General features: G+C 39.5%; 2 protein-coding genes across 3 annotated transcripts in view; both read right to left on the reverse strand.

The window, feature by feature from the left end:
- Positions 1–26,051, reverse strand: part of LOC138843059 (serine/arginine repetitive matrix protein 1-like) — a 244,974-nt gene that overhangs the window by 33,753 nt on the left and 185,170 nt on the right. The window lies entirely within an intron of this gene.
- Positions 929–26,051, reverse strand: part of LOC108177122 (LINE-1 retrotransposable element ORF2 protein) — a 127,542-nt gene continuing 102,419 nt past the window's right edge. Inside the window, 1 exon segment of the mRNA XM_070050494.1 lies at positions 929–26,049. Within this exon segment, the coding sequence (XP_069906595.1) occupies positions 23,279–26,049 (2,771 nt within the window). The 3' untranslated portion in view covers positions 929–23,278.

Here is a 26,051-nt window from a genome sequence, read left to right on the forward strand (position 1 = left end):
GTCTTTCCATTTTAAATTCCTTTTGGTTTGAATAACCTTTTATTCTTTTTCTATTTGATTTCATACTTTCATGATATTTGATGATGTACATTACATTTTTTCTTTAAGTAGCATTTGTAGGGCTTACTGCTTGTCTTAGAAAGTATTTATTTTACTACCATATTTAAAAAATAACTTTGCTGGGAAAAGTATTGTGAACTGAATGGATGTTTCTTTCAGAATGTGCACAGTCTCTCCACTCTCTTCTGGCCTGAAGGTTTCTAACTAATGCAGTTCATTAAAGGTTACATAGCAGTTTCATCCCACAAATTACAGCATAAACTCTGTGTCATATTTTTGAAAGTTTGACTATAATCTATAATGTGTCATAGTGAGTTTCTTTTCTAATCATGTCTATTTGGGATTCTATAAGCTTCCTGTATTTGAATATGTTTTGTCTCCAAATTGGGGAGGTTTTCCGTTATTTCATTGAATAAGTGTTCTAAGCCACTATTTTCCCCCACTCCTTCAGGAATTCTCAAAGCTCAAACATTAGTTTGCTTGATGGTATCACAGATATCCTGAGCACTGTTTCATTTTCAATTTTTTCTTCCTTTTTTGTTCAAGGTATTTCAACAGATCTGTCTTTAAGATAGGATATTCTTTCTTCTGCTTGATTTAGTCTATTGGTAATACTTTCTACTGTTTTTATTGACTCAGTGAGACTTATTTCTAATATTTCTATTTGGTTCTTTTATATATATATATACCTATTTGCTAAATTTCTCATTCATGTCATGTATTGATTTCCTAATTTCATTTAACTGTGTTTATCTTTTGAATTCATTCTCGGACATTTAATCAATTCTTTAGAATCTGATATTAATGCATTACTGATTTCTTTTGGGACTTAATGTTGCCTTGCTTATTCACATTTCTTGTGTTCTTACATTGATTTTGTGCATCTAGGATATCACTTGTTTCAATCACTTTTAGATGGTGGTTTTTGTTGATTGAAAGCTTTTTCCTGAAGCTATGCTTCTGCGTAGTAGTTTCTTAGACTACTTAGACTTTAGATTCTATAGTATAGTTTTCCTATACTTTATTTACTTAGTTGGTGGAAGCAGTAGTAATGATTTTGGGGTACTCCTATGACTTGGTGCAGTTTCTGGAAACCCTTTAATTCAAGTACTAGGACATCAGTCCCAGAAAGGAAAGGACTAGAGTCAGAAGCTTCCGAGGTGTTGGGGGATGGTTATGCTGATGCTGTGACTGGACCTGGCACAGAGTCCAAGTCAATCAGAAGCTGGAATTGGAAGATCAGCACTGTCTCTAGGAGCCAGATGATCTCATGCACTCCCAGTCACTGCACAACTCAAGTTCCGAGAAGAGTGTTAATGCTAGGTGGAGAAGGTGGGTCAGATAGATGCTATGATGCTATCTGAGGGAGTGACTGGATTTGCAAGAGTGACTTTGGCTCTGGGACAGCAGCAAGCAATCCTAGACCATTCCAGGACTACAGGCTCTGATGAGCTGGGTGGGGTACAGAATCACAAAGACTGAGCCACAAGCAAGAAGTGCTCTGGTCATGGAGGGGCACAGAGATGTGGAAACATCTGTAAGAAGGGCTGGAGACCCAATATCTCTCCTGGGCATGGATGGAGCACACAAACTCTGGGCCAGAGAACCCAGCGAGTGATGTTCTGAGTTGGGTGTGTCACAGAAAACTCAGGGGCAAGACCCAAGAAAATGTATCTCATTACATTACATGGGGCATGGAAAGCCCAGGACAAAGCCCTGGTGAGCAAGCCTGTTGGGCTTGGTAGGGGACAGAAAGCCCTGGCCAAAAGTTCTGAATGAGCACATTGGTGAGGGCCAGAAAACCCAGGTAGCTGTTCATGAGAAATGTCAGAGTCCAGAGTGATGCCTTGGATGCACATGGAGAAAAAATTCTGAGTACTGTCAGTGGGAGCCATAGTCTGCAGGTCCTTCTCTGTGCTCATGTTGGAAGCAGGCTGCCTCATTATTCAGAGTGAAAGCATGGTGGACATGGTCACTCTCCCAGACAGGCATAATCTCTAGAGTGTGAACACTCTCCCTATGGTGTGCTCAGACCATGTTGCAAAAACTATTATTCGTGCACATGAAGCTCAGAGCCTCAGTAGGAAGACTGGCTGGGAGCACAGGAATATGCCTGAGTTCTGGTGTGCACAGGTTCAGCAACCAGTGACATTTCAAATGGTCAGGGGAAGGTAGGCAGTGGGAGGAGGATGATCCTCAAATATAAGGGAACAGGCAACCCCACTTCTTAGTTTCTGGTGTTGCAGAAATGCATTTCCTAGATTTTAGTCCAAGTATTTGCCCACACATGAGATCTGAATGCAAGGCAGAGGCATAAATAAAATATATAAATGAAAGCAGAGTTTGTTTAAAGAAAGTCAGTATACATTCAGCATGAGGGCAGGCAACTCCATGAGAAGGGATACTGAGAGGGCCAGAAAGATGTGAGTATAGGATCAGGAAAGAGAAGGAAATTCAGTAAAGGGCCATTCCCACAGCCAACAGTCCTATGTATGGAGTAGAGGGTGGTGCCTTAAATAAAGATAAAAATAGGGTGTTGTTTTGGCATGGTTTATCATGTGTGTGAAGTTTCTGGGAGCTTTGTAACATCTCCACATGGAACTCAACTTACATGTGTTCATCAAGGTGTCTCTCCTTTCTGGTATAGGAGATGTAGACATATTGTGGGAAATTGGACATACTGGATTGGCTGAGTTAAAGTGCAGCTCTGGGAGATGGATGTTGTGGGGCAGGGAACCTTCCAGCTTATGTTTCCCCTAACTCCATGTCTATTATGGGCCCCATATCAATAGGGGTTGGATATCCCTGCTTCCCTGCTTCTACAGTTCCATCATGTACAAAGCATCATTTGGACTATGTACCATGATCACACTGACTCTGTTGGGCCAGAGTTGGACCTGTAGGGGTCAGTCTTCATTGCCAGAATGAAGTAATGTCCACAAGGACTCTGGGGAGGAAATATGCAAGGGCTTTGTCTCCTGGCACAGCAGAGCTTCCAACAGTGATGCCTTTCTCCAGGTAGTGCCACACTGCCACAGTCTATGCTCTCAGCTATGAAAAGGGGACTAAATGAGTTGCTTCTCTGGAGCAAAATGGCCATGAATTTTCCAGGAAGCTCTCTTCGTTGAGCTGCAGGTCTGCGGCGTGTGTGTGTGTTCTTCTCTAGCAAGGATTGCCCACATAATATATTCCTGCAGGTGGGCTCTTCTGGGACCTCCTTCTCACCCCTTCCCCTGCCAAAGAGCCAGAGATTTAATCACCTGCTTGGCTTTGTTCTTCTGCGCTGCTATGTCTGGCCTCAGGGTCCTACGGTCTTCCCACTGGTCCTTTATTGAGTTCACTTGTTCTTCCTCAGCCATTCACCCCAAGATATAGCTGATTCAGGTCTTCAATGGAGGAGGAAGTGAACACTGAGCTCCTCTTCAGCCATCTTGGATCTCTCCTTTATTTGGATTTTTAATAGCTCCAGTTATTTGCTGGAAAAATGTATTATTCAATAGCTGTGATTATCTTTTCCTTTATGTTTATATTGAATTTATATTTAAAGCTTTTGTTTTAAAGTCATTTTTGGTTAATTCTAAAATCAGGGAACTTTATTGTTTCCAATGCTTCTTTTTCTCTTAAGTATTACATTTTACTTAATTTTTCTACATTTTATATGTTGATCAGCTTAAGTGACTCTATGTAGTTTTTAAATTTTATTTTATTTATTTGAGAGTCAGACATAGATCCCCCATCTTGGATCACTCTCCAAATGCCTACAACAGCAAAGGCTAGGTAAGGCTGATTCTAGCAGCCAAAACTTAATCCAGAGCTCCCACATGAATGTCAAGGACCCAACTACTTGGGCCCCCACCTGCTGCTTCCCAGGTGCACATTAGCAGGAAACGAATTTGGAGCAAATCCAGGAGCTGAGATCAGGCATTCAGGTATGGGATGTGTGTGTTCTATGTGGGATCTGCACATCAAATGTTCACTCCTGCAAAGAGATTCTTCATTTCATTATTCTATTCTGAATAATGTTTATTTTGTTCTTGAATGTAATTTAATTATTTGCTCAACACCTTATACATGCAGAAGACACATTTTCACTTTCTGTATCAAATCTTCAGATTTTACATAAGTTTTAGAATTCATCTTTATTATTGAGATATAATGTATTTTCTCAAATGATGGGCCTTCTGGAATTTCAACAGAAAGACCAAATCTTTCTAACTTGCTGTGATTCAAACTTCAAACTCTGCCTCCTCTGTGACAGGAAGAAGTTAAAAGTCTGCTTCAACTTTTCTGCTCTGATGTTGTTGCTTTCTACTCAGCTACTGGGAGTCTTCAGCAGTTCAAAGGCAAGCCAAATACCTGTGAGACCTGTATGCTCTTCTCTGTCTCCCTCCTTCTTAGGATTTCAATTCTCAATTTCCACCCTCTCTGGCAGCCTGCAATTCCATATTTTTTACATCTAATCCTCATAAAACGGTGATGTTTTCTGCTTGAAGTCTGGCTAATCCCCACAATATGTGTACTGGAGACTGTTTTCAGGAGAAAAGCAGAATAAGTGTAATTCTCTTTTTTATTTTTAAAAATGGTTTTTATTTATATAAAGGGAACAAATTTCATATATACAGTTTCAAGAGCATAATGATACTTTCTACCATCCCTCATTCTTCCTTTCTTATTTTTCTTTTAATTTTTGCAATGAAACAATTTCAATTTATGTCTGTAGTTAAGCACTTTTATATCTCATTTCTTTTAGCATTTTAGATAGTTATTTGAGAGGCAGAGTCACAGAAAGAGGGAAAGACAGAAGGAAAGGTCTTCCATTCTCTGGTTCACTCTCCAAATGGTCAAAACAGCCAGAGCTGCGCCAATCCAAAGCCAGGAGCCAGGAGCTTCTTCTGGGTCTCTCACATGGGTGCAGGGGCCCAAGGACCTGGGCCCTCTTCTACTGCTTTCCCAGGCCATAAGCAGAGAAATGGATAAATGTAATTCTCACCCAATACATTTTTCTTCTTTCGAGGGTCAAACCTCCCCCAGGTTCAGCCTGCCTTTGTTTATTCTTTAATGGCTTCTAATACTTATGTTTTTAACATTTTTTATGCAGACTTTATAATCTCCATGGTGTAGGAGGGATCATCTGACAAAGAATATTCCACTATTAATGGATTTGGAACATTATGAACTATGTTTAAATATTAATTGGTCATGAGATTTATGGTTTATCAGACCAAGTAGGCAATTTATATTCAAATCACAAACCACACGTGAATAGGCTTATGGTTACAAATTCTCTGGTATGATTCTTTATTTGTACCCAGAATGTTGGCTGAAATAGAAAAAAATAACTTGGTATCGCTCTGTGCCAAAATATAACTTGAATGCATTATTTCATTGATGATGTTCTCAAGGTCCAGGTATCATAAAAGCAGCTCAAATCTAGCTTTTCACTTCATTTCACAGGTTATATCTGCACTCTTGTCTTGCATGGCCATTAAAACCCAACGCTCTTCGTTCTTAATACCAGTAATTTCTGTTACAGCATTCAGAGAAACAGCTCACCATGTTTGTTCTGATTTCCTCTTGGTTCATTTTCAGGTCAAACTATTAACTTAATAAGCCATTTTGAGATCTAACAGGACCTTCAAACATTATCCCTAGAACAGAGCTCCTGGATTTCACCAACAACTCTTTCCCCCAGACATCTACATTCCAGTAAATAACATCATTATTCATTCACTGTTTCATATCTTTTCAGTTCTCTAAAATATGAATACAAATTTTTGTTGCATTTTGTTGATTAAGGGTGGATGAAGGTGGCACTCTAATGCCCTACTTAACTTAAAATTTCTGGCAAGGAAATGGGGAGGGAAGAGGGTAAGTGAGCACCTGGAGAAAGAAGTTTTAGGTTTTGTAAGGCTGGCCGTCTCTTGCTGCAGCAGCTCAACTCCAGTGTGCAGTGCAAAATCAGCCACAGACAACACGTAACTTAATGGATGTGGCTGTGTACCTATAAAATTTTATTTATGGACAAAGTTGTGATTTCATATGATTTTTCATGTATCAAGAAGTATTCTACTGTTGATCCTTTTTTAACAACTTGAAAACATAAAATCCATTGTTAGCCCACAGACCATACCAAACAGGCAGGGGCCAGATCTGGCCCCCTTTGGACACAATTTGCCATTGCCTTGGGAGAGCCTCACTTAGTTTCTGTAGAGGTTGCTCTGGTTAAGGGTTCATTACGACTCAGAGGTTATGCGGTCAGCTTGAAGAGCCTGGCCTTTCTCTAGCTGAAGCTCTGGCACAGTACGAGTGTTATGTGGGCAATCTCTGTTTCCCTGCTTTCTGGAGAAGGTCACAATGAGGGGTGACCTTTAATTCAGGCTATAAGGCTGCCTCCAAGGCTACTTCCAATTCAGCTTTCCCCAGTTCTCACTTACCCTCTGTCCTTCCCATTTCCATTTCAGAAATTATAAGTAACTAGGGGATGAGAGTGCCACTCCCACTTGACATCATTTTAGTTGAGAATGGGCAAAGATGACTCCCTGGGCAGTACTTTCAGTAAAGTCATAGGGGAGGGGGAGCCAAGGATCTTCTCTAGCCTTCCCCCCAGGATCAGAATTAGTTAGAATTCAGGGAATGGTGAAAGGAGCACCAACTTAGCAATGTATAGACTTGGGTTTGAAACAATCGGATTTATAACTGTGAATCATATCATCCCTCTGCAATCTCATGTCTGCATGTGGGATGTGGTGTAGTGTTGCCCAACCAGACTGCAAAGGTATCAGATGCTGGGGAGCCTGGTTGATGGAATTCTCTCTATCCACCATGTGTGTGTGTGTTGGCTGCCTTACCCTGAACCTCATACCAACCAGGAAAAAATAGACAGACATACTGTCTATGTTCATGAAATTTAGAGTATCAGAAAATTAGAAACAAAATGTTTAGAATGATATGATGTAAAATGAATAGGTAGCTCTGAAAACTTGTCTCAGGAAGGCCAACTGCTCTTGAGAATCAGAGAAGGACACCCTAAAGATCTGGTGCTTAAGCTGAAGCTTTGGGATTGAAGAGTAATAAAAAGATAATTTATTCATGGCCCTATGCGCTGAGGGGCATTTGCAGAGTTTTTGCACATACAGCAGATACTCACATCCTGCAAGGTGCTCTCAGGAGACCCAGATCCAGCATATGTATTTTAATAGAGGAAGAGAGGGTTGGTTATAACACTAAAGGAAAGGCTAGACAGTCATGGGATCCTGAAGGATTATCCCTTCTTTCTTCCAAAGTAGAGCAAAATTAAATTTTAAGCAGAAAACAGATTTGTTATCCTATAACAGAGAGTTAACATTGAGCGTGTCCAGTATCCATTTCCTTTAGACTTCTAAAAAGTTTGAAATTCAGGAATATCGACCTCTTTAAAGTAGAATGTTGGCTTTTAGTAAGCAATAAAAGAGAACCATAAACAATCTCCTCCCTGCCAAATAATTTTGTTTTATTATCCAAGCACCCCATGGCTTTATGAAGGCTTTGGGCTAGACCATTCATCACTGCCTCCAGCAGGAATATGGAATACTTGGGGAAAAGAAACAAAGAAAACTTACTAATAAAACATCAGATAATTTTTATTTTCATCTTAGGATTTCTAATATTAATAATGGTTCTAAATTCCCTGGCCACCTAAATTAGAAAATATTTACAATACAGTATCTTTCAAAAATAATTATGCTGATATGCTCTAAACAATTCACTTTTTTAAAAGATCTTATTTGAAGGGCAGATTTACAGAAAGAGAGAGAGAGGTCTTCTATCCGCTGGTTCACTCACAAAATGGTTGTAAGGGCCAAGGCTGGGCCAGGCTAAAACCACAAGCTGAAAGCTTCATCCAGGTCTCCTAAGTGGGTGCAGAGGCTCAAGGACTTGGGTCATATTCCCCTGATTTCCCAGGAGCGTTAGCAGGGAGCTGAATCAAAAGTAGAGCAGCTGGGACTCGAAATGCCATCCATATGGGAAGCCAACATTGCAGGTGGCATCTTAACGTATTATGCCACAATGCTTGCCCCTAAACAATTCATTTTTTACCCTTTTCTTGCCTCTACTCTCAGAGAGAATCCTGAGTGTGTGTGCATGCACACACCTTATCTGGTCATTTAGTCTTACACAATCTCAATGCACATAAGTAGCTTTATAACACTTCTGATTATATCTATACTAATTCTCATCTATCCAGTTCTCATTGGTTTGGCATAACCTAGTTATCACCAACAGTGACTCATAAAACCTTAAGAAGTATTGGTTGTGAATGGTGATGAAATCATTTGAGTATCCTCTTCACAGGATACAGAAACTAGTTTATGAAGAATGATAATTGCACAGGATAGTTAACAAAATAAATATGAAAGTAATGGAACATTCTAATGTGATCCCAAATTAATTGCTCTAATGTTCTATAACATGTCCAATTCTTATTGTACAACTTGTTAAAATCCTCAATTGGGAAATTCAACAATGCACCAAAAAAAAGAGTAAATTAGGTAGGAATAGATTTAATGAATTTTGCTATTTATGTTTTATTAATACCAAGATATTTATAACCTCAATTATAAAATCTCATCTTTTTCCCACACTATAGGAACCCAGGAGTGAAGTGAGCTGAATTGGCACCATTAATCTGGGATTCAAAATGATGAATCAAGAGATTTAAGGTTATCTGCAGGGTGATAGAAAAAGAATTGAGCAATAAGTGCACAGCAGTTTAGCAGTTTCCATAGCAAAAGTCTGGTTTCTTAAGTGCAGTGTGAACTTGGGCAGCCACTGATGACTTTAGGTCTCAGTTTTCTTTCCATTTCATGCTGTTAGCAATTGTAACTGATTTTCTTATGTGGAGCCGCTCACTCATCTCAAAGTATGTCAACCAGCTGTTGATAACGTGCTGTAGATACTTTTTTTCTGATCACCTTCTTGTGCAGAAATATATGTTTGCTACTACATGAGCACAGTAGAGACAGTATATCGATTTACTTGGTTTCAAAGTATATTGATAAGAGGTTTGATAGAGGCAATTAATGAATTTGTGCTGATCTCAGATTACACTTGACCAAGAACTAAATATTAAGAATGAAAATTAGAACTAAAACAGATATTTTAAAATAAAAATGTGGCAGATAGTCCTCCCACACCATAAATTCAAATATATGGCAAATGGATTAAAATAATGTTTAAAACCCTAAATTAAAAACTTAGAAAGAAATACATTTTTACTTCATAGTTAGGAAATTTTAAAGATATACAAAAATCAGCAAAGAAAAAAATAAAAATTTAACTATAGGAGGATTAAAAATTCCTGAGCACTTAAATAATAAATAAATGGAAGGGTCAGCCTCATGGTTAAGTAGACTGAACCACTGTTTGGGAGACTACCATTCCATAGTGGAGTAGTAGTTCAAGTCCCAGTTGCTCTATTTCTCATCCAGCTTCTTGCGAATACACCTGGGAATACAGTAAATGATGGCCCAAGACTTTAAGCTCCTGCTACCAACATGGGAGACCCAGGTGGAGCTCCTGGTTCCTGGCTTCAGCCCAGCCCAGGCATAGTTGTTGCAGCCATATGGGGAATGAACTGGTGGATTGAAGAAACCTCCCCCTCCTTCTCTCCCTCTCTCTGTGTCACTGTACCTTTCAAGTAAATGAATCTTTTTTAAATAATAGTGATTAAAATGTAAAACAAATAATTGAAAAGAAAAAAATCTGTTATATTATAGGATCAGTATGTAAAAATTTTATAGAAATTAATATTCTAAATTCTAAGATTCTAAAACGTACATGAATAACAGTATGGGAGAATACAGGAGAATTATAGATATTTGGTACAATGTTCACTCATACTAGCAACATTGCAAAATATCAACTGAACAACATAATTTCACTTATTAATATGATGAGTGTGAAATTAGAAGCAAATGAAAATCCCATCTCACACCAAATATTTTATCACCTTGGATCCTCCTCCAATATTTCTGCAGCTGGAAACCTCAACATGATGTCAAAATGCCTAATTTGTTCAAGGATACCTCCTTATTTGTCTTCTAAAATTTAGATAAATATTGCAGCATCCATAATCCATTTCATATGAAGGACAGTTTTAATTATTTATCACATCTACACCAAATAAGAAAACTTCCCCAGTATTTGAAGAACACTTCACAAGGAAAGAAGCCTTTCACATGAAGTATTTTCCACCCCAACAGAACAGATATTATAAAAACAATTTTTAGATTAAGAAATAGCATCTCCAGTGTAATTTATTGGCTTAATCGGTAAATAAATTCAAGATAAGTGACATTCAAGTATATATTAAGAAGAAATCCCTCTAGTGTGATGCACCTCCCATTGGTTGTTACAACTTGCTTTCATTTTGTAGAATTATTCAGTGAAACCATCAGGATCTAGAAATTGCTGTTGGCAGTTTCAATATGAATTCAATTTCCTTAATATTGGTAGAGCTATACGAATCATTGGTAAGAGGTGGCAATTTGGAATTGGTCCCATGAGACTGTGCATATGGAATGGATTGTGCTGTGCATCCTTGTTTTCCTATTGATGTATGCAGGTCTGTAATGATTGTTTACTTTTCATTGTTGATATTGGCAAGTAATGTCTTCTCTTTTTCTCTTTCATATTCATTTTAGAGGCATGTCTGATTTTATTGATCTTTCAAAAGAATCAGCTGTTTGCTTCATTGATTTTCTCTGGTTTCCTGTTCTCAATTTTATTGATTTCTGTTATTAATTTATATAATTTTACTTTGTTCTTTTTTTCAAGTTCTTGAGACAAGAGTTTGTATTATTGATTGGAGATTTTTGCTTTTTTCACATGTAAATAAATACTTAGTGCTATCAGTGTTCCTCCAGTTCTGCTTTAGCTGTGACCCACAAACTTTGACATGCTATTTTTTCATACAGTTGATGTATATTTTAATTTTCCTTGAGACTTTCTCTTTAATGCAAGCCTTGTTTAGAGGTCTGCTGTGTATTTGCTTCACTTACTCACTACAGATAGTTCCTGGGATCAATAATGAGGCCCTTCTTCCATAGCTGCTCTCCTCCAGAAACTTCGAAAGCAGATAATCTCTAAGAGATAAATCCTAAAACAAATACTTAGCAGATTAGAACACTTACGCCAATTTACCATCAAGAGAGAGAATGATTCTCAGGCCAGCAACACCTGACCAGAAACAGAAAGATACCAGCTTATCTCAAGAAACACTGGGCCCAGAAGAAAGGGAATAAGCAGAAATAAAGGTAGAGAAAAGTTAGGGGAACATTCAAGCATGGGATCTCTTGCCTGTGCACAGGGAAGGCACCTTGGCCCCAGACAGCAGGAACCTGCTTACGAGGCAGAACTTTCCAGGAATGAGGGTGAATGGATGGGGCTAACGTGCCAGAATCCTCTTGCTAAGAGTCCACGCTCCCTGAGCAGCTCCTGATTACAGTTTGGCTCCCATATAGATTTGTCCACAAAGGGAAAGCAAGTTGAGAAACAGATCTAACATCACCTCTGCTGCCAGTTCTTATTGTAAAGTAATAGATTGGTACTTTAGTTTTTAATCTCTGCCCTTGGTGAATTTGGTGGGAGTCTTCCAGCTTAAATACTTCTGAAAACATTAACAATGACATTCTGAGCCTGGAGAGCCAAGGACAATGGTGAGGCATCCCAGCTTCCTGCATTGATGGGGAAACCTGTCTGGGGTACAGACAGTCCTCCTTGGAGATATCACTCGGTCTCATTGCTCATTCCCTTCCATCTGCAGCCAGCAACCTCCACTCACATTCCTTCAAATCAGACTTCTGGATGCCTTAATATTTACTCCCAGTGCACTATCCACAAACCAACTGCCACATTAGACTTTCACCTGGTGTGTCCTACTGTATCTAAATCCAAAACCTGGCTCATTCAAGCCAGCAATTTCAGTTCCAAGCAGTGGCCCTTAACCATCTGCCTCAATGCACCACAGTTAACCTGAACCATGCTTGGCCATATCCCAAGACAAAGCAGTGACCAGGAAACAGATGATTATGCATAGTTGAAGACTTTTACTACATTTAAAACCTCACCAAACTTTACAAACTGTTATTATTTGCAGACTTTTGGTCCAAGGCTCTCTGAGAAAAAGTTGAAAGCATTCAATACTGTTTCAATATTTAAGTGCATAATGGAACTGCATGTGTAAGGAAAGTTTTTATCAATATAATTGCAATCAAGATCCATGAATCACATAAAACAAATCATAAATCAAAACCTGCCAGTAAGTCTTGTCAAAGCATTAAGACACAATTCGATATAAAAATCCACTGATGTTGTTTCACCCACGAATTTGACCTCTAAACAGGAAACTGTGCGCATAGAGACAGAGGTAGCTTTACTAGCTACTAATATTTTATGGACCTCAACTGAACCAAATCAAACAATGTACAACTGAGGGGACTTTCCAGGAGTGGGAATAGTACCTCCTGGGCTTACCATCACCTCACTTTCTTCCTCCCACTTGTAAGACAAGACCCACCCACTCAGGCTCTTGGCAACTGGCCCTAGCACCTGAGAGCTCCTCCCAGATCCACTCAGATCCCAGACTTGAGTGCTCAACAACAGCAAAGAGCAAATAAAGTCTCCAGCTTTACAGCACTGTCATCCATTCATCTGCTGATATTTTCCATCTTGTTCTTTCCAAATAGATTCCAAGTTACCTTGTAGCAATAATATATGTGCAAAGACCATTCTAAAAAATGAAAAACATATTGAAACTCTAAAATAGTATTACCTTTTCACACTCATAGGTGTAACAATGTGCTGAATGTAGAATATATTTCTTTTCTTTTTTTTTTTTTTTTTTTTTTTTGACAGGCAGAGTGGACAGTGAGAGAGAGAGAGAGACAAAGAGAAAGGTCTTCCTTTGCTGTTGGTCACCCTCCAGTGGCCATGGCGGCCAGCACGCTGCAGCTGGCGCACCTCACTGATCCGAAGCCAGGAGCCAGGTGCTTCTCCTGGTCTCCCATGGGGTGCAGGGCCCAAGCACTTGGGCCATCCTCCACTGCACTCCCTGGCCACAGCAGAGAGCTGGCCTGGAAGAGGGGCAACCAGGACAGAATCCGGCGCCCCAACCAGGACTAGAACCCGGTGTGCCGGTGCCACAAGGCAGAGGATTAGCCTATTGAGCCGCGGCGCCGGCCCTGTAGAATATATTTCTACTGCAATAGAAAAATATATTTTCCAAGTCTTTAGTCAGCCATAGCAGAAAAACTGAACAACTCTCCACACTTTTATCTTTCCTACACACTAAAACATAATTTGCTTAAACCAGAAATTTCCCAATCTGCATTTCAGATTCTATGAGGTGCTAGTAAAAGGATCTCATATTCTAAAAATATTTGGAAATGCTTCAGACTCACAGAAAACATTAGTACTTTGAGTTTATTAAAGATTACAAGCAGTGTTACAGTAAAGAACCAAATGATTATTATTGCATTCATGTTGATGGGTAAGTTTGCTTGTATACATATACATATACATATGAAATACATACCTCCAAAAACTTCATTAAGACATGATTTACATACCACAAAGTACATTCATTTCATGTCACAGTTTAACTCATTTTGAAAAGTGTATACACCCACATAACCGCTACCATAGTAAGACATTTTCATCACTCCAAAGAGTTCCTTCATTCTTTCCATAAACCATAATCCCAGGCTAATAATGAGAAAAACATCACAAAAACCCAAACTGAGCATAGTGAACCTAGTCTAACAGTTAAGATGCCTGTGTTCAACATCAGAGCACCTGGATTTAATCCCAGGCCCAACCAAGCTCCTGACTCCAGCTTTATTTTATGTTATGTTATGTTATGTTATGTTATGTTTGTTATGTTATGTTTGTTATGTTATGTTATTTTAAAGATTTATTTATTTATTTGAAAGAGTTACACAGAGAGAGGAGAGGCAGAGAGAGAGAGGTCTTCCATCCGATGGTTCACTCCCCAGTTGGCTGCAACAGCCGGAGCTGTGCCGATGTGAAGGCAGCAGCCAGGAGCCAGAGCTTCCTCTGAGTCTCCCATGTCAGTGCAGGGGCCCAAGGACTTGGGCCATCTCCTAATGCTTTTCCCAGGCCATAGCAGAGAACTGGATCAGAAGTGGAGCAGACGTGTCTCAAACCGGTGCCTGTATGGGATGCCGGCACTTCAGACAAGGGCGTTAACCCGCTGTGCCACAGCACTGGCCCCCTGACTCCAGCTTTATGTTACTTCAGACCCTGGGAGGCAGCAGATGATGGATCAAGTAGGTTCCTGCCACTCACATAGGAGACCTGGATTATGTTCCCAGTTCCTGGCTTCAGTCTGGCCCAGACCCAGCCATTGCAAGTATTTAGGGACTGAACTAGTAGATTCAACTGCACTCTCCTCTCTCTAATTAATTACCTAATTATATTTTTAAAGAATGGTAAGTCATGAAAAACAAAGAAAGAATAAGAAACTATCCCAGGCCACATAGCAGAAGAAGGCAACAGGGAACATCTCAGTGAAACCTGTGTTCCTGGAGCATTCAGGAAAAACGGGTGAAATCAGAATAAAGGTTGCAGTTCAGTTAACACTGGTGTAGTAAGGTATGTTTCTTAGTTTTGATACCTCTACCACTGAAATGCTAGATGGTACACATGAGTGCAATGAAGAGCAGAGAGGGACCCGCTGTGCCCAGTCATGATCTGCATTTCTATGGGTCCAGGAGTCCCCTTCCCAGGGTCTCACAGGCGGCTGTCAAGGTGTTAGGGGGCTTCACTTCTTTCTAGAACATTTCTTTTTTTTTAAGTTTTATTTAATGAAAATAAATTTCCAAAGTACAGCTTATGGATTACAATGGCTTCCCCCGTCCATAACTTCCCTCCCACCCGCAACCCTCCCGTCTCCTGCTCCCTCTCCCCTTCCATTCACATCGAGATTCATTTTCAATTCTCTTTATATACAGAAGATCAGTTTAGCATATATTAAGTAAAGATTTCAACAGTTTGCACCCACACAGAAACACAAAGTGTAAAATACTGTTTGAGTACTAGTTATAGCATTCAATCACAATGTACGACACATTAAGGACAGAGATCCTACATGAGGAGTAAGTGCACAGAGACTCCTGTTGTTGATTTAACAAATTGATACTCTTGTTTATGGCGTCAATAATCACCCTAGGTTCTTGTCATGAGTTGCCAAGGCTATGGAGGCCTTTTGAGTGCTGACTCTGATCTTATTCCAACAGGGTCATAGTCAAAGTGGAAGTTCTCTCCTGCCTTCAGAGAAAGGTACCTCCTTCTTTGATGGCCCCGTTCTTTCCACTGGGATCTCACTCACAGAGATCTTTCATATAGGTTTTTTTGTTTTGTTTTGTTTTGTTTTGTTTTGCCACAGTGTCTTGGCTTTCCATACCTAAAATACTCTCATGGGCTCTTCAGCCATATCTGAATGCCTTAAGGGTTGATTCTGAGGCCAGAGTGCTGTTTAGGTCATCTGCCATTCTATGAGTCTGCTGTGTATCCTGCTTCCCATGTTGGATCATTCTCTCCCTTTTTTATTCTATCAGTTAGTATTTTCAGACACTAGTCTTGTTTATGCGATGCCTTTCACTCTTAGTCCTATCATTATGATCAACTGTGAACAGAAATTGATCACTTGGACTAGTGAGATGGCATTGGTACATGCCACCTTGATGGGACTGAATTGGAATCCACTGGCACGTTTCTAACTCTACCCTTTTGGAGCAAGTCCGACTGAGCATGTCCAAAATTGTATATCTCCTCCCTCTCTTATTCCCACTCATATTTAACAGGGATCACTTTTCAGTTAAATTTCAACACTTAAGAATAATTCTGTATTAATTACAGAGTTCAACCAATAGTATTAAGTAGAACAAAAAAATACTAAAAGGGATAAAGTATTAAGTTGTTAATCTACAGTCAGGACAAGGGCTGATCAAGTCACTGTTTCTCATAGTGTCCATTTCATTTCAACAGGTTTCCTTTTGGGTGCTCAGTTAGTTGTCACCAATCAGGGAGGACATATGATATTTGTCCCTTTGGGACTGGCTTATTTCATTCGTCATGATGTGTCCCAGATTCCTCCATCTTGTTGCAAATGACTGGATTTCATTGTTTTTGACTGCTGTATAGTATTCTAGAGTACATGTCCCATAATTTCTTTATCCAGTCTACTGTTGATGGGCATTTAGGTTGATTCCAGGTCTTAGCGATTGTGAATTGAGCTGCAATAAAACACGCTTTTTTGTTTGCCAATTTCATTTCCTTTGGGTAAATTCCAAGGAGTGGGATGGCTGGGTTGTATGTTAGGATTATATTCAGGTTTCTAAAACCAATTCCTGGAGCAAGGACAGTCTATTCAATAAATGATGCTTGGAAAACTGGATTTCCACGTGCAGAAGCATAAAGCAAGACCCCTACCTTACACCTTACACAAAAATCCACTCAACATGGATTAAAGACCTAAATCTATGACTTGACACCATCAAATTATTAGAGAGCATTGGAGAAACCCTGCAAGATATTGGCACCAGCAAAGACTTCTTGGAAAAGACCCTGGAGGCACAGGCAGTCAAAGCCAAAATTAAGTATTGGGATTGCATCAAAGTGAGAAGTTTCTGTACTGCAAAAGAAACAGTCCTGAAAGTGAAGAGGCAACCGACAGAATGGGAAAAACTATTTGTAAACTATGCAACAGATAAAGGGTTAATAAACAGAATCTACAAAGAGATCAAGAAACTCCACAAAAACAAAACCAACAACCCACTTAAGAGATGGGCCAAGGACCTCAGTAGACATTTTTCAAAAGAGGACATCCAAATGGCCAACAGGCACATGAAAAAATGTTCAGGATCACTAGCAATCAGGGAAATGCAAATCAAAACCACAATGAGGTTTCACCTCACCCCGGTTAGAATGGCTCACATACAGAAATCTACCAACAACAGATGCTGATGAGGATGTGAGGAAAAAGTGATACTAACCCACTGTTGGTGGGAATGCAAACTGGTTAAGCCACTATGGCAGTCAGTCTGGAGATTCCTCGGAAATCTAGGACATTTCTTTCTTCTTCACTGTGTTATGTGAGTGATGGAAGAATTCAGTTCTTTATAGTAGTAGGACTGAGTCTGGGTTTTCAGCTGGTTGTCAGCTGGAGACAGCTCCACAGTCCCTGGCCACATGATCTCCTCATGGACCCCTCACAAAGTACCTGCTTGCTTCTTCAAGACCAGGAAAGAACCTCCCTCCAGTCTACTAAGACGGAATCTTGCACAATGTGAGACAACCCTGAGAGTGACAGCCCATCAATTTTGAAATCTAATTTCACTTAATCAAGGAACTGATATCCCGTTAGCTATGGGCTACCTGCCCACATTAAAGGGAGACAAGGAGGGGATATTACACGGGTGTCAAACGGGGGCAGAGATGAAAAGATTACCTAAATATTCCTCACAATTTTTTTCTTAATTCTTTTGATTTCTACTAATTCCATCATTCATTTTAAGACAGAAGTTTAGAAACAGACACAAAAATTAATCTATTTCCAACTCTTTTGCTTCACAAAGGAAGAAACTGAGACCTTGAAACTAAACTGACCCTTTCAGGCATTTGGATGATAAGTGACAAAGCAAGAACTAAACCCTGGGTCTATTAAAAGGAAAAGAAAAGCTTTCCGGAACTATGAGCTCTCTGATTCAGGTTTTAAGAGTTGTAGTACATGGGCCGGTGCTGTAGCTCACTAGGTTAATCCTCCACCTGTGGTGCCAGCACCCTGGGTTCAAGTCCCAGCTGGGACACCAGATTCTGTCCTGGTTGCTCCTCTTCCAGTCCAGCTCTCTGCTGTAGCCCGGGAAGGCATTGGAGGATGGCCCAAGTGCTTGGGCCCTGCACCCCATGGGAGACCAGGAGAAGCACCTGGCTCCTGGCTTTGGATCTGCACAGCGCGCCGGCCTTAGTGGCCATTTCGGGGGTGAACCAATGGAAGGAAGACCTTTCTCTCTGTCTCTTTAACTCTGCCTGGCAAAAAAAAAAAAAAATAGTTGTAGTACATGTTAAAGTTTTAATTTTGCTTGAGTTGAAGTTGGATGAACTATTATTCAGATTTTTAAAATTTATTTGTGAGGTAGAGTTACATACAATGAGAGAGAGAGACTGAGAGAAAAGTCTTTCATCCACTTCCCAAATGGCCACAATGGCCAGAGCTGAGCCGATCCAAAGCCAGAAGCCAGGAGCTTCTTCCAGGTCTTCCACACGGGTGTAGGGGCCCAAGCGTTTGGGCCATCTTCTACTGATTTCCCAGGCCACAGCAGAGAGCTGAATCGGAAGAGGAGCAGCCTAGCCTACAACCGGTGCCAATATGGGATGCTGCCGCCACAGGCAGAGGATTAACTCATTGCACCATCACGCTGGCCCCAGTTGGATGAACTTTACTGAATGGCTAATATTAGGTATTTACTTAGGGTGGACACAATATTAGAAAGCTTATAAAATGAGCATATTATTCATAAATAAGAGTTTGGCAATGATTCTTCAGCAAGATTTGGAAAGTCGTAAGATAAGCAAGCCCTTTTAGGAATTCATAATATAGTCTACATGGAATGTTCTCTTTTCTCCTTACACAATTATATTCTTGTTTGAGAGACAGGGAAACAGGAAAAGGAGAAGAAAGGAGAGAAAGAGAAAGAGAGATCCCATCTGCTGGGTCATTCTCCAAACCTATAAAGGCTGGGTTGTGCTAAGCCAAAGTTGGGAGCTGGGAACCCAATGCAGATCTTCCATGTACTTGAGCCACCACCACTGCCTCTTGGGCTCTTTATTAGCAGGAAGCTGGAACTGAGAGTGGAGTAGGACTCAAATCCAGGCACCCTGATCTGGGATGAAGTTATACCAATCAGTGGCTTAACTGCCAGGCCAAATGATCAACCCCTCAAATTCTGTAAACCTTTTCATCTTCAAGTGACTTCCCAGGTTATTTCAAAATAAACAAAACAGTTTTAGTTACAAGGAAAAAATTTATCCATATGAATAACACTATCTTAAATCTGGATCACTGAAAAGGCTTTGTTGTTTAAGGTGTATATATCTCAGAACAAAACCACTGTGTGTTTTTCCCAAAGCTGTGACATGAAGGATGGAAAGTAGTTGCTTTGTTTTACTTTTTAAAATTGAATAGCATTGATATTTGCATCAGAAATTCTTAGGTATCTATGCTAAGAGAAAATTTATATGCTAGCTAAATTAACTTAAAGGAATAATAGTTTTCATGCAGTAGAAAACTCAAATAATGTGACATGGTCTAACAAGTCAGTGTTTCTAAATGGCAATTAAAGTAACACATTTATGGGAAAAAGAAAAACCTCTTTGTCCCTGTATGCTACCTAATCCAGAATAAAAATTACAGGAAAATCCTGAGGATTAGCAAACACACTGAGTTTTAAAAGTATTCTTCCATGCTTACAGAGAACATAGAATTGAAACATAAATCATAACATATCATACTGGAAGCATTTTTATGATATCCACAAAATAACAAAGAGAAAGTGTTGAGCAAACTTTGGCAATTGTGCACACTAACCTGTGAGTGCAGGAATACAGTTGACCATGAGATGTAGCAAACCAGCTGCACTCAGTCTCTACATCACCATGAAGACCCCATGGCATCTGTGGCATAACTATTAGCAGGATGTAAACACTGAGAGAAGCCACATTGGGCCAACAGGATCACAATGATATCAGCTCATCTTCAAAATCAGATGGTTGCTGCACACAGAGACATGTGTAAGGAAGAAACTGCTTTTTAGATCACTGTTCTAAAATCGCCCAGAAACTCCTCATACACTGGAACCAAAGAAGCCTTAGAATGTTTGAACTATAAGCAATCTCAGAGGTTATCAAATGACAGCATTTGCATTTTGCCATGACATATTTAACCATGTTTGAAATGGCATATGCATGAGGAGGTACAATTTAAATTGCATTTTCATGCATATATGGTTTATTCTAGAACAAATTTTCATTAACCACATTTCAACACTTAGTTCCTATTTCTAAGATAAATGTTGTGTTAATTTTTAATATTGTGTTAATATTTAATATTGTGAAATATTTTCATTTTCTTCAGTCTTTACTTTGAGAGATGGTTTGATATTGCTGTATGTCTGAAATCAGGTATCTAGCAAGATAAAGGAATGCTACTTTTAAATTTTTTTCATTTTATTAAGATTTTTTTCAAACTTCATTCATTTAGTATATACAAATTTAGTGGTGATTCTTCTCCCCCCACCTCCCACCTACCCATACTCCCACAAAAGGAATGGTACTTCAATTCCTTTCCAATTACTTTCAAGAGCTGCTGATCTCCCTCAGAAAAAGAAGAAACCTCTGACAACCTGGGGAAGAAACATGCAAAGTACACTTCACTGTGGCTCAGGGGTCCTACTGTTCTCCCATGCAAAGGCAAATAGAAGGCATAGTCAAGGTATTCCTCTCTTACCAAAACTTATCAAGAGTACTAACAGAATTCATGGTCAAGTATATGCACCCACAATACACACAAAAACCTCATGCCTTCTATAAGCTATCCAAATTTTTAATTCTAATTTTAAATTGGTTTTTAACAAATTCAATGTAATTTATACATACAATTCTTAAGCACACAATGATATCCCTTCTTCCCTCCCTCCCCTTTACTTCCTCCCATTCTCTTGCCTCCTCCCCCTCTTTTTTTCTTTTTGACATAACATTTTAAAATTACATTACAGTAAAAAGGCTTAATGCTTTTAATTTATTTATTTATATTTGAAAGATAGAGAGAGACTGTCCATCTGCTTTCTCACTCCCCAAATATCCACAACAACCAGGGCTGGACTAGGGAAAGATAGGAGCCCAGAACACCATCCAGGTCTCCCACATAAATCATGTCAGTAATTCAGTGGCAGCGATTCAAGTATTTGAGCTGTCACTGCTGCCTCCTGAGGTATGCATTAGCAGGAAGCTGGAATTGGAAGTGGAGCTGGGACTCCAACCCATGCACTCCAATATGGGATGCAGTCGTCCCAAACAGCAACTTAACCTTTGTCAAAATGTCCACTCCAAGACTCTTCATAATAGTCATTTTTTTAAGGATTTCATTCACTTAATTACTTTAATCCATTCATTTAATTCATTTATATAAATACTTCTCATTCTGTATATAATACTGCCCAACATAATTACTCTCCTCTCAAAAAACCTTAAAGAAAGCAAAATCTCAATGCCTTTAGTACATATTATCATTCTTAGTTTTTACAGAAGGAAATTTAATTTTTTTACTCATTTTGAAGTGCTCTGGGCTACAAATTAATTTTTTTAGAATATGGGGCTGGCATTGTGGTATGGCAGGTGAAGCTGCTGCTTGTGATGCCAGTATCCCATATGAATCCCAGCTGCTGCTCCACTTCCGATCCAGATCTTTGCAAATACACCTGGAAAAGCAACAGAAGATGACCCAAGAACTTGGGCCCCTGCCACCCATGTGGGAGACTCAGATGGAGTTCCAGGTTCCTGGCTTTGGCCTGGCCCAGCCCTGGCTGTTGAAGCCATTTGGAGAGTGGACAAGTGGATGAGAGATCGATCGATCAATCAATCTATCTATCTATCTATCTTCTTCTTCTTCTTCTTCTTCTTCTTCCCCTTCCTCCTCCTCCTCCTCCTCCTCTTCTTCTTCTTCTTCTTTCCTCTCTCTCTCTCTCTATAACTCTGCCTTACAAATAAATTAAAATAAATCTTTTTTTTTATCTTTTATTTAATGAATATAAATTTCCAAAGTACGACTCATGGGTTACAATGGCTTTCCCCCCATACTGTCCCTCCCACCCACAACCCTCCACTTTCCCACTCCCTCTCCCCTTCCATTCACATCAAGATTCATTTTCGATTATCTTAATATACAGAAGATCAGCTTAGTATACCTTAAGTAAGGATTTCAACCGTTTGTTCCCACACAGAAACATAAAGTGAAAAATAATAGATGATTTTTTTTTAAATCATGATGAAATCAGATCAGACCTATTGTCATGTTTAATTCCAGTGAGAGTCAAGTTGGGAATTGATAATTTCTTTTTTTTTTTTTTTTTTTTTTACAGAAGATCAGTTTAGTGTACATTAAGTAAAGATTTCAGTCGTTTGCACCCCCATAGAAACACAAAGTGAAATATACTGTTTGAGTACTCGTTATAGCATTAAGCCTCAGTGTACAGCACGTTAAGGACAGAGATCCTACATGAGGAGTAAGTGCACAGTGACTCCTGTTGTTGACTTTACCAATTGACACTCCTGTTTATGGCATCAGTAATCTCCCTATGCACCAGTTATGAGTTTCCAAGGCTATGGAAGCCCCTTGAGTTCTCCGACTCTTATCTTGTTTAGACACGGTCATAGTCAAAGTGGAGGTTCTCTCCTCCCTTCAGAGAAAGGCACCTCCCTCTTTGATGACCTGTTCTTTCCACTGGGATCTCACTCACAGAGATCTTTTTGCCAGAGTGTCTTGGCTTTCCATGCCTGAAATACTCTCATGGGCTTTTCAGCCAGATCCGAGTGCCTTTAGGGCTGATTCTGAGGCCAGAGTACTATTTAGGACATCCGCCATTCTATGAGTCTGCTGAGTATCTCACTTCCCATGTTGGATCACTCTCCCCTTTATTTATTCTATCTGTTGGTGTTAGCAGATACTAGACTTGTTTATGTGCTCCCTTTGACTCTTAGTCCTTTCATTATGATCAATTGTGAACTGAAATTGATCACTTGGAGTAGTGAGATGGCATTGGCACATGCCACCTTGATGGGATTGAATTGGAATCCCCTGGTATGTTTCCAACTCTACCAATTGGGGCAAGTCAGCCCGAGCATGCCCCAAATTATACATCTCTTCCCTCTCTTATTCCCACTCTTATGTTTAACAGGGATCACATTTCAGTTAATTTTTAACACTTAAGAATAACTGTGTGATAATTACAGAATTAAACCAGTCATATTAAGTAGAACAGACAAAAAAAAATACTATGAGGGATAATGTATTAAGTTGTCCATTAGCAGTCAGGGCTATGCTGATCAAGTCACCATTTCTCATAGTGTCCATTTCACTTCAGGAGGTTTCCTTTTTGGTGTTCAGTCAGTTGTCACCGATCAGGGAGAACATATGGTATTTGTCCCTTTGGGACTGGCTTACTTCACTCAGCATGATGTGTTCCAGATTCCTCCATTTTGTTGCAAATGACTGGATTTCGTTGTTTCTTACTGCGGTATAGTGCTCTAAAGAATACATATCCCATAATTTCTTTATCCAGTCTACCGTTGATGGGCATTTAGGTTGGTTCCAGGTCTTGGCTATTGTGAATTGTGCTGCAATAAACATTAGGGTGCAGACCGCTTTTTTGTTTATCAATTTAAACTCCTTTGGGTAAATTCCAAGGAGTGGGATGGCTGGGTCGAATGGTAGGGTTATATTCAGGTTTCTGAGGAATCTCCAGACTGATTTCCATAGTGGCTTGACCAGTTTGCATTCCCACCAACAGTGGGTTAGTGTCACTTTTTCCCCACATCCTCGCCAGCATCTGTTGTTGGTAGATTTCTGTATGTGAGCCATTCTAAGCGGGGTGAGGTGAAACCTCATTGTGGTTTTGATTTGCATTTCCCTGATTGCTAGTGACCTTGAACATTTTTTCATGTGCCTGTTGGCCATTTGGATTTCCTCTTTTGAAAAATGTCTATTGAAGTCCTTGGCCCATCTCTTAAGTGGGTTGTTGGTTTTGTTTTTGTGGAGTTTCTTGATCTCTTTGTAGATTCTGGTTATTAACCCTTTATCTGTTGCATAGTTTGCAAATATTTTTTCCCATTCTGTCGGTTGGCTCTTCACTCTCCTGACTGTTTCTTTTGCAGTACAGAAACTTCTCAATTTGATGCAATCCCAATAGTTGATTTTGGCTTTGACTGTCTGTGCCTCCCGGGTCTTTTCCAGAAATTCTTTGCCTGTGCCAATATCTTGAAGGGTTTCTCCAATGTTCTCTAATAACTTAATGGTGTCAGGACGTAGATTTAGGTCTTTAATCCACGTTGAGTGGATTTTTGTGTAAGGTGTAAGGTAGGGGTCTTGCTTCATGATTCTGCACGTGGAAATCCAGTTTTCCCAGCACCATTTATTGAATAGACTGTCCTTGCTCCAGGAATTAGTTTTAGATCCTTGATCAAATATAAGTTGGCTGTAGATGTTTGGGTTGATTTCTGGTGTTTCAATTCTGTTCCATTGGTCTATCCATCTGTTTCTGTACCAGTACCATGCTGTTTTGATTACAACTGCCCTGTAGTATGTCCTGAAGTCTGGTATTGTGATGCCTCCGGCTTTGTTTTTGTTGTACAAGATTGCTTTAGCTATTCGAGGTCTCTTGTGCCTCCATATGAATTTCAGCATCATTTTTTCTAGATCTGCAAAGAATGTCTTTGGTATCTTGATTGGGATTGCATTGAATCTATAAATTGCTTTTGGGAGAATGGACATTTTGATGATGTTGATTCTTCCAATCCATGAGCATGGAAGATTTTTCCATTTTTTGGTATCCTCTTCTATTTCTTTCTTTAAGGTTTTGTAATTTTCATCGTAGAGATCTTTAACGTCCTTGGTTAAGTTTATTCCAAGGTATTTGATTGTTTTTGTAGCTATTGTGAATGGGATTGATCTTAGCAGCTCTTTCTCAGTCATGGCATTGCTTGTGTATACAAAGGCTGTTGATTTTTGTGCATTGATTTTATATCCTGCCACTTTGCCAAACTCCTCTATGAGTTCCAATAGTCTCTTAGTAGAGTTCTTTGGATCCTCTAAGTACAGAATCATATCGTCTGCAAAGAGGGATAGTTTGACTTCTTCCTTCTTGATTTGTATTCCTTTGATTTCTTTTTCTTGTCTGATGGCTCTGGCTAAAACTTCCAGAACTATGTTAAATAGCAGTGGTGAGAGTGGGCATCCCTGCCTGGTGCCAGATTTCAGTGGAAATGCTTCCAACTTTTCCCCATTCAATAGGATGCTGGCTGTGGGTTTTTTATAAATTGCTTTGATTATATTGAGGAATGTTCCTTCTATACCCAATTTGCTTAGAGTTTTCATCATGAAAGGGTGTTGAATTTTATCAAATGCTTTCTCTGCATCAATTGAGATAATCATATGGTTTTTCTTCTGCAGTCTGTTAATGTGGTGAATCACATTGATTGATTTGCGAATGTTGAACCATCCCTACATACCAGGGATGAATCCCACTTGGTCTGGGTGGATGATTTTCCTGATGTGTTGTTGTATTCTATTGGCCAGAATTTTATTGAGGATTTTTGCGTCTATGTTCATCAGGGATATTGGTCTGTAATTTTCTTTCAGTGCTGCATCTTTCTCTGGCTTAGGGATTAAGGTGATGCTGGCTTCATAGAAAGAATTTGGGAGGATTCCCTCTTTTTCGATTGTTCTGAATAGTTTGAGAAGAAATGGGATTAGTTCTTCTTTAAATGTCTGGTAGAATTCAGCAGTGAATCCATCTGGTCCTGGGCTTTTCTTTGTTGGGAGGGCCTTTATTACTGTTTCAATTTCTGTTTCAGTTATGGGTCTATTTAGGTTTTCGATGTCTTCATGGTTCAATTTTGGTAGATTGCATGTGTCCAGGAATCTATCCATTTCTGATAGGTTTTCCTGTTTGCTGGCATACAGGTCCTTGTAGTAATTTCTGATGATTCTTTTTATTTCTGTGGTGTCTGTTGTTACGTTTCCTTTTTCATCTCTGATTTTATTGATTTGGGTCTTTTCTCTTCTTTTTTTAGTTAGTTGGGCCAATGGGGTGTCAATTTTGTTTATTTTTTCAAAAAACCAGCTTCTCGCTTGCCTGATTTTTTGTAATTTTTTTTGGATT

This window comes from Oryctolagus cuniculus, chromosome 10 (genome assembly GCF_964237555.1).
Source record: "Oryctolagus cuniculus chromosome 10, mOryCun1.1, whole genome shotgun sequence".
Classification (NCBI taxonomy): domain Eukaryota; kingdom Metazoa; phylum Chordata; class Mammalia; order Lagomorpha; family Leporidae; genus Oryctolagus; species Oryctolagus cuniculus.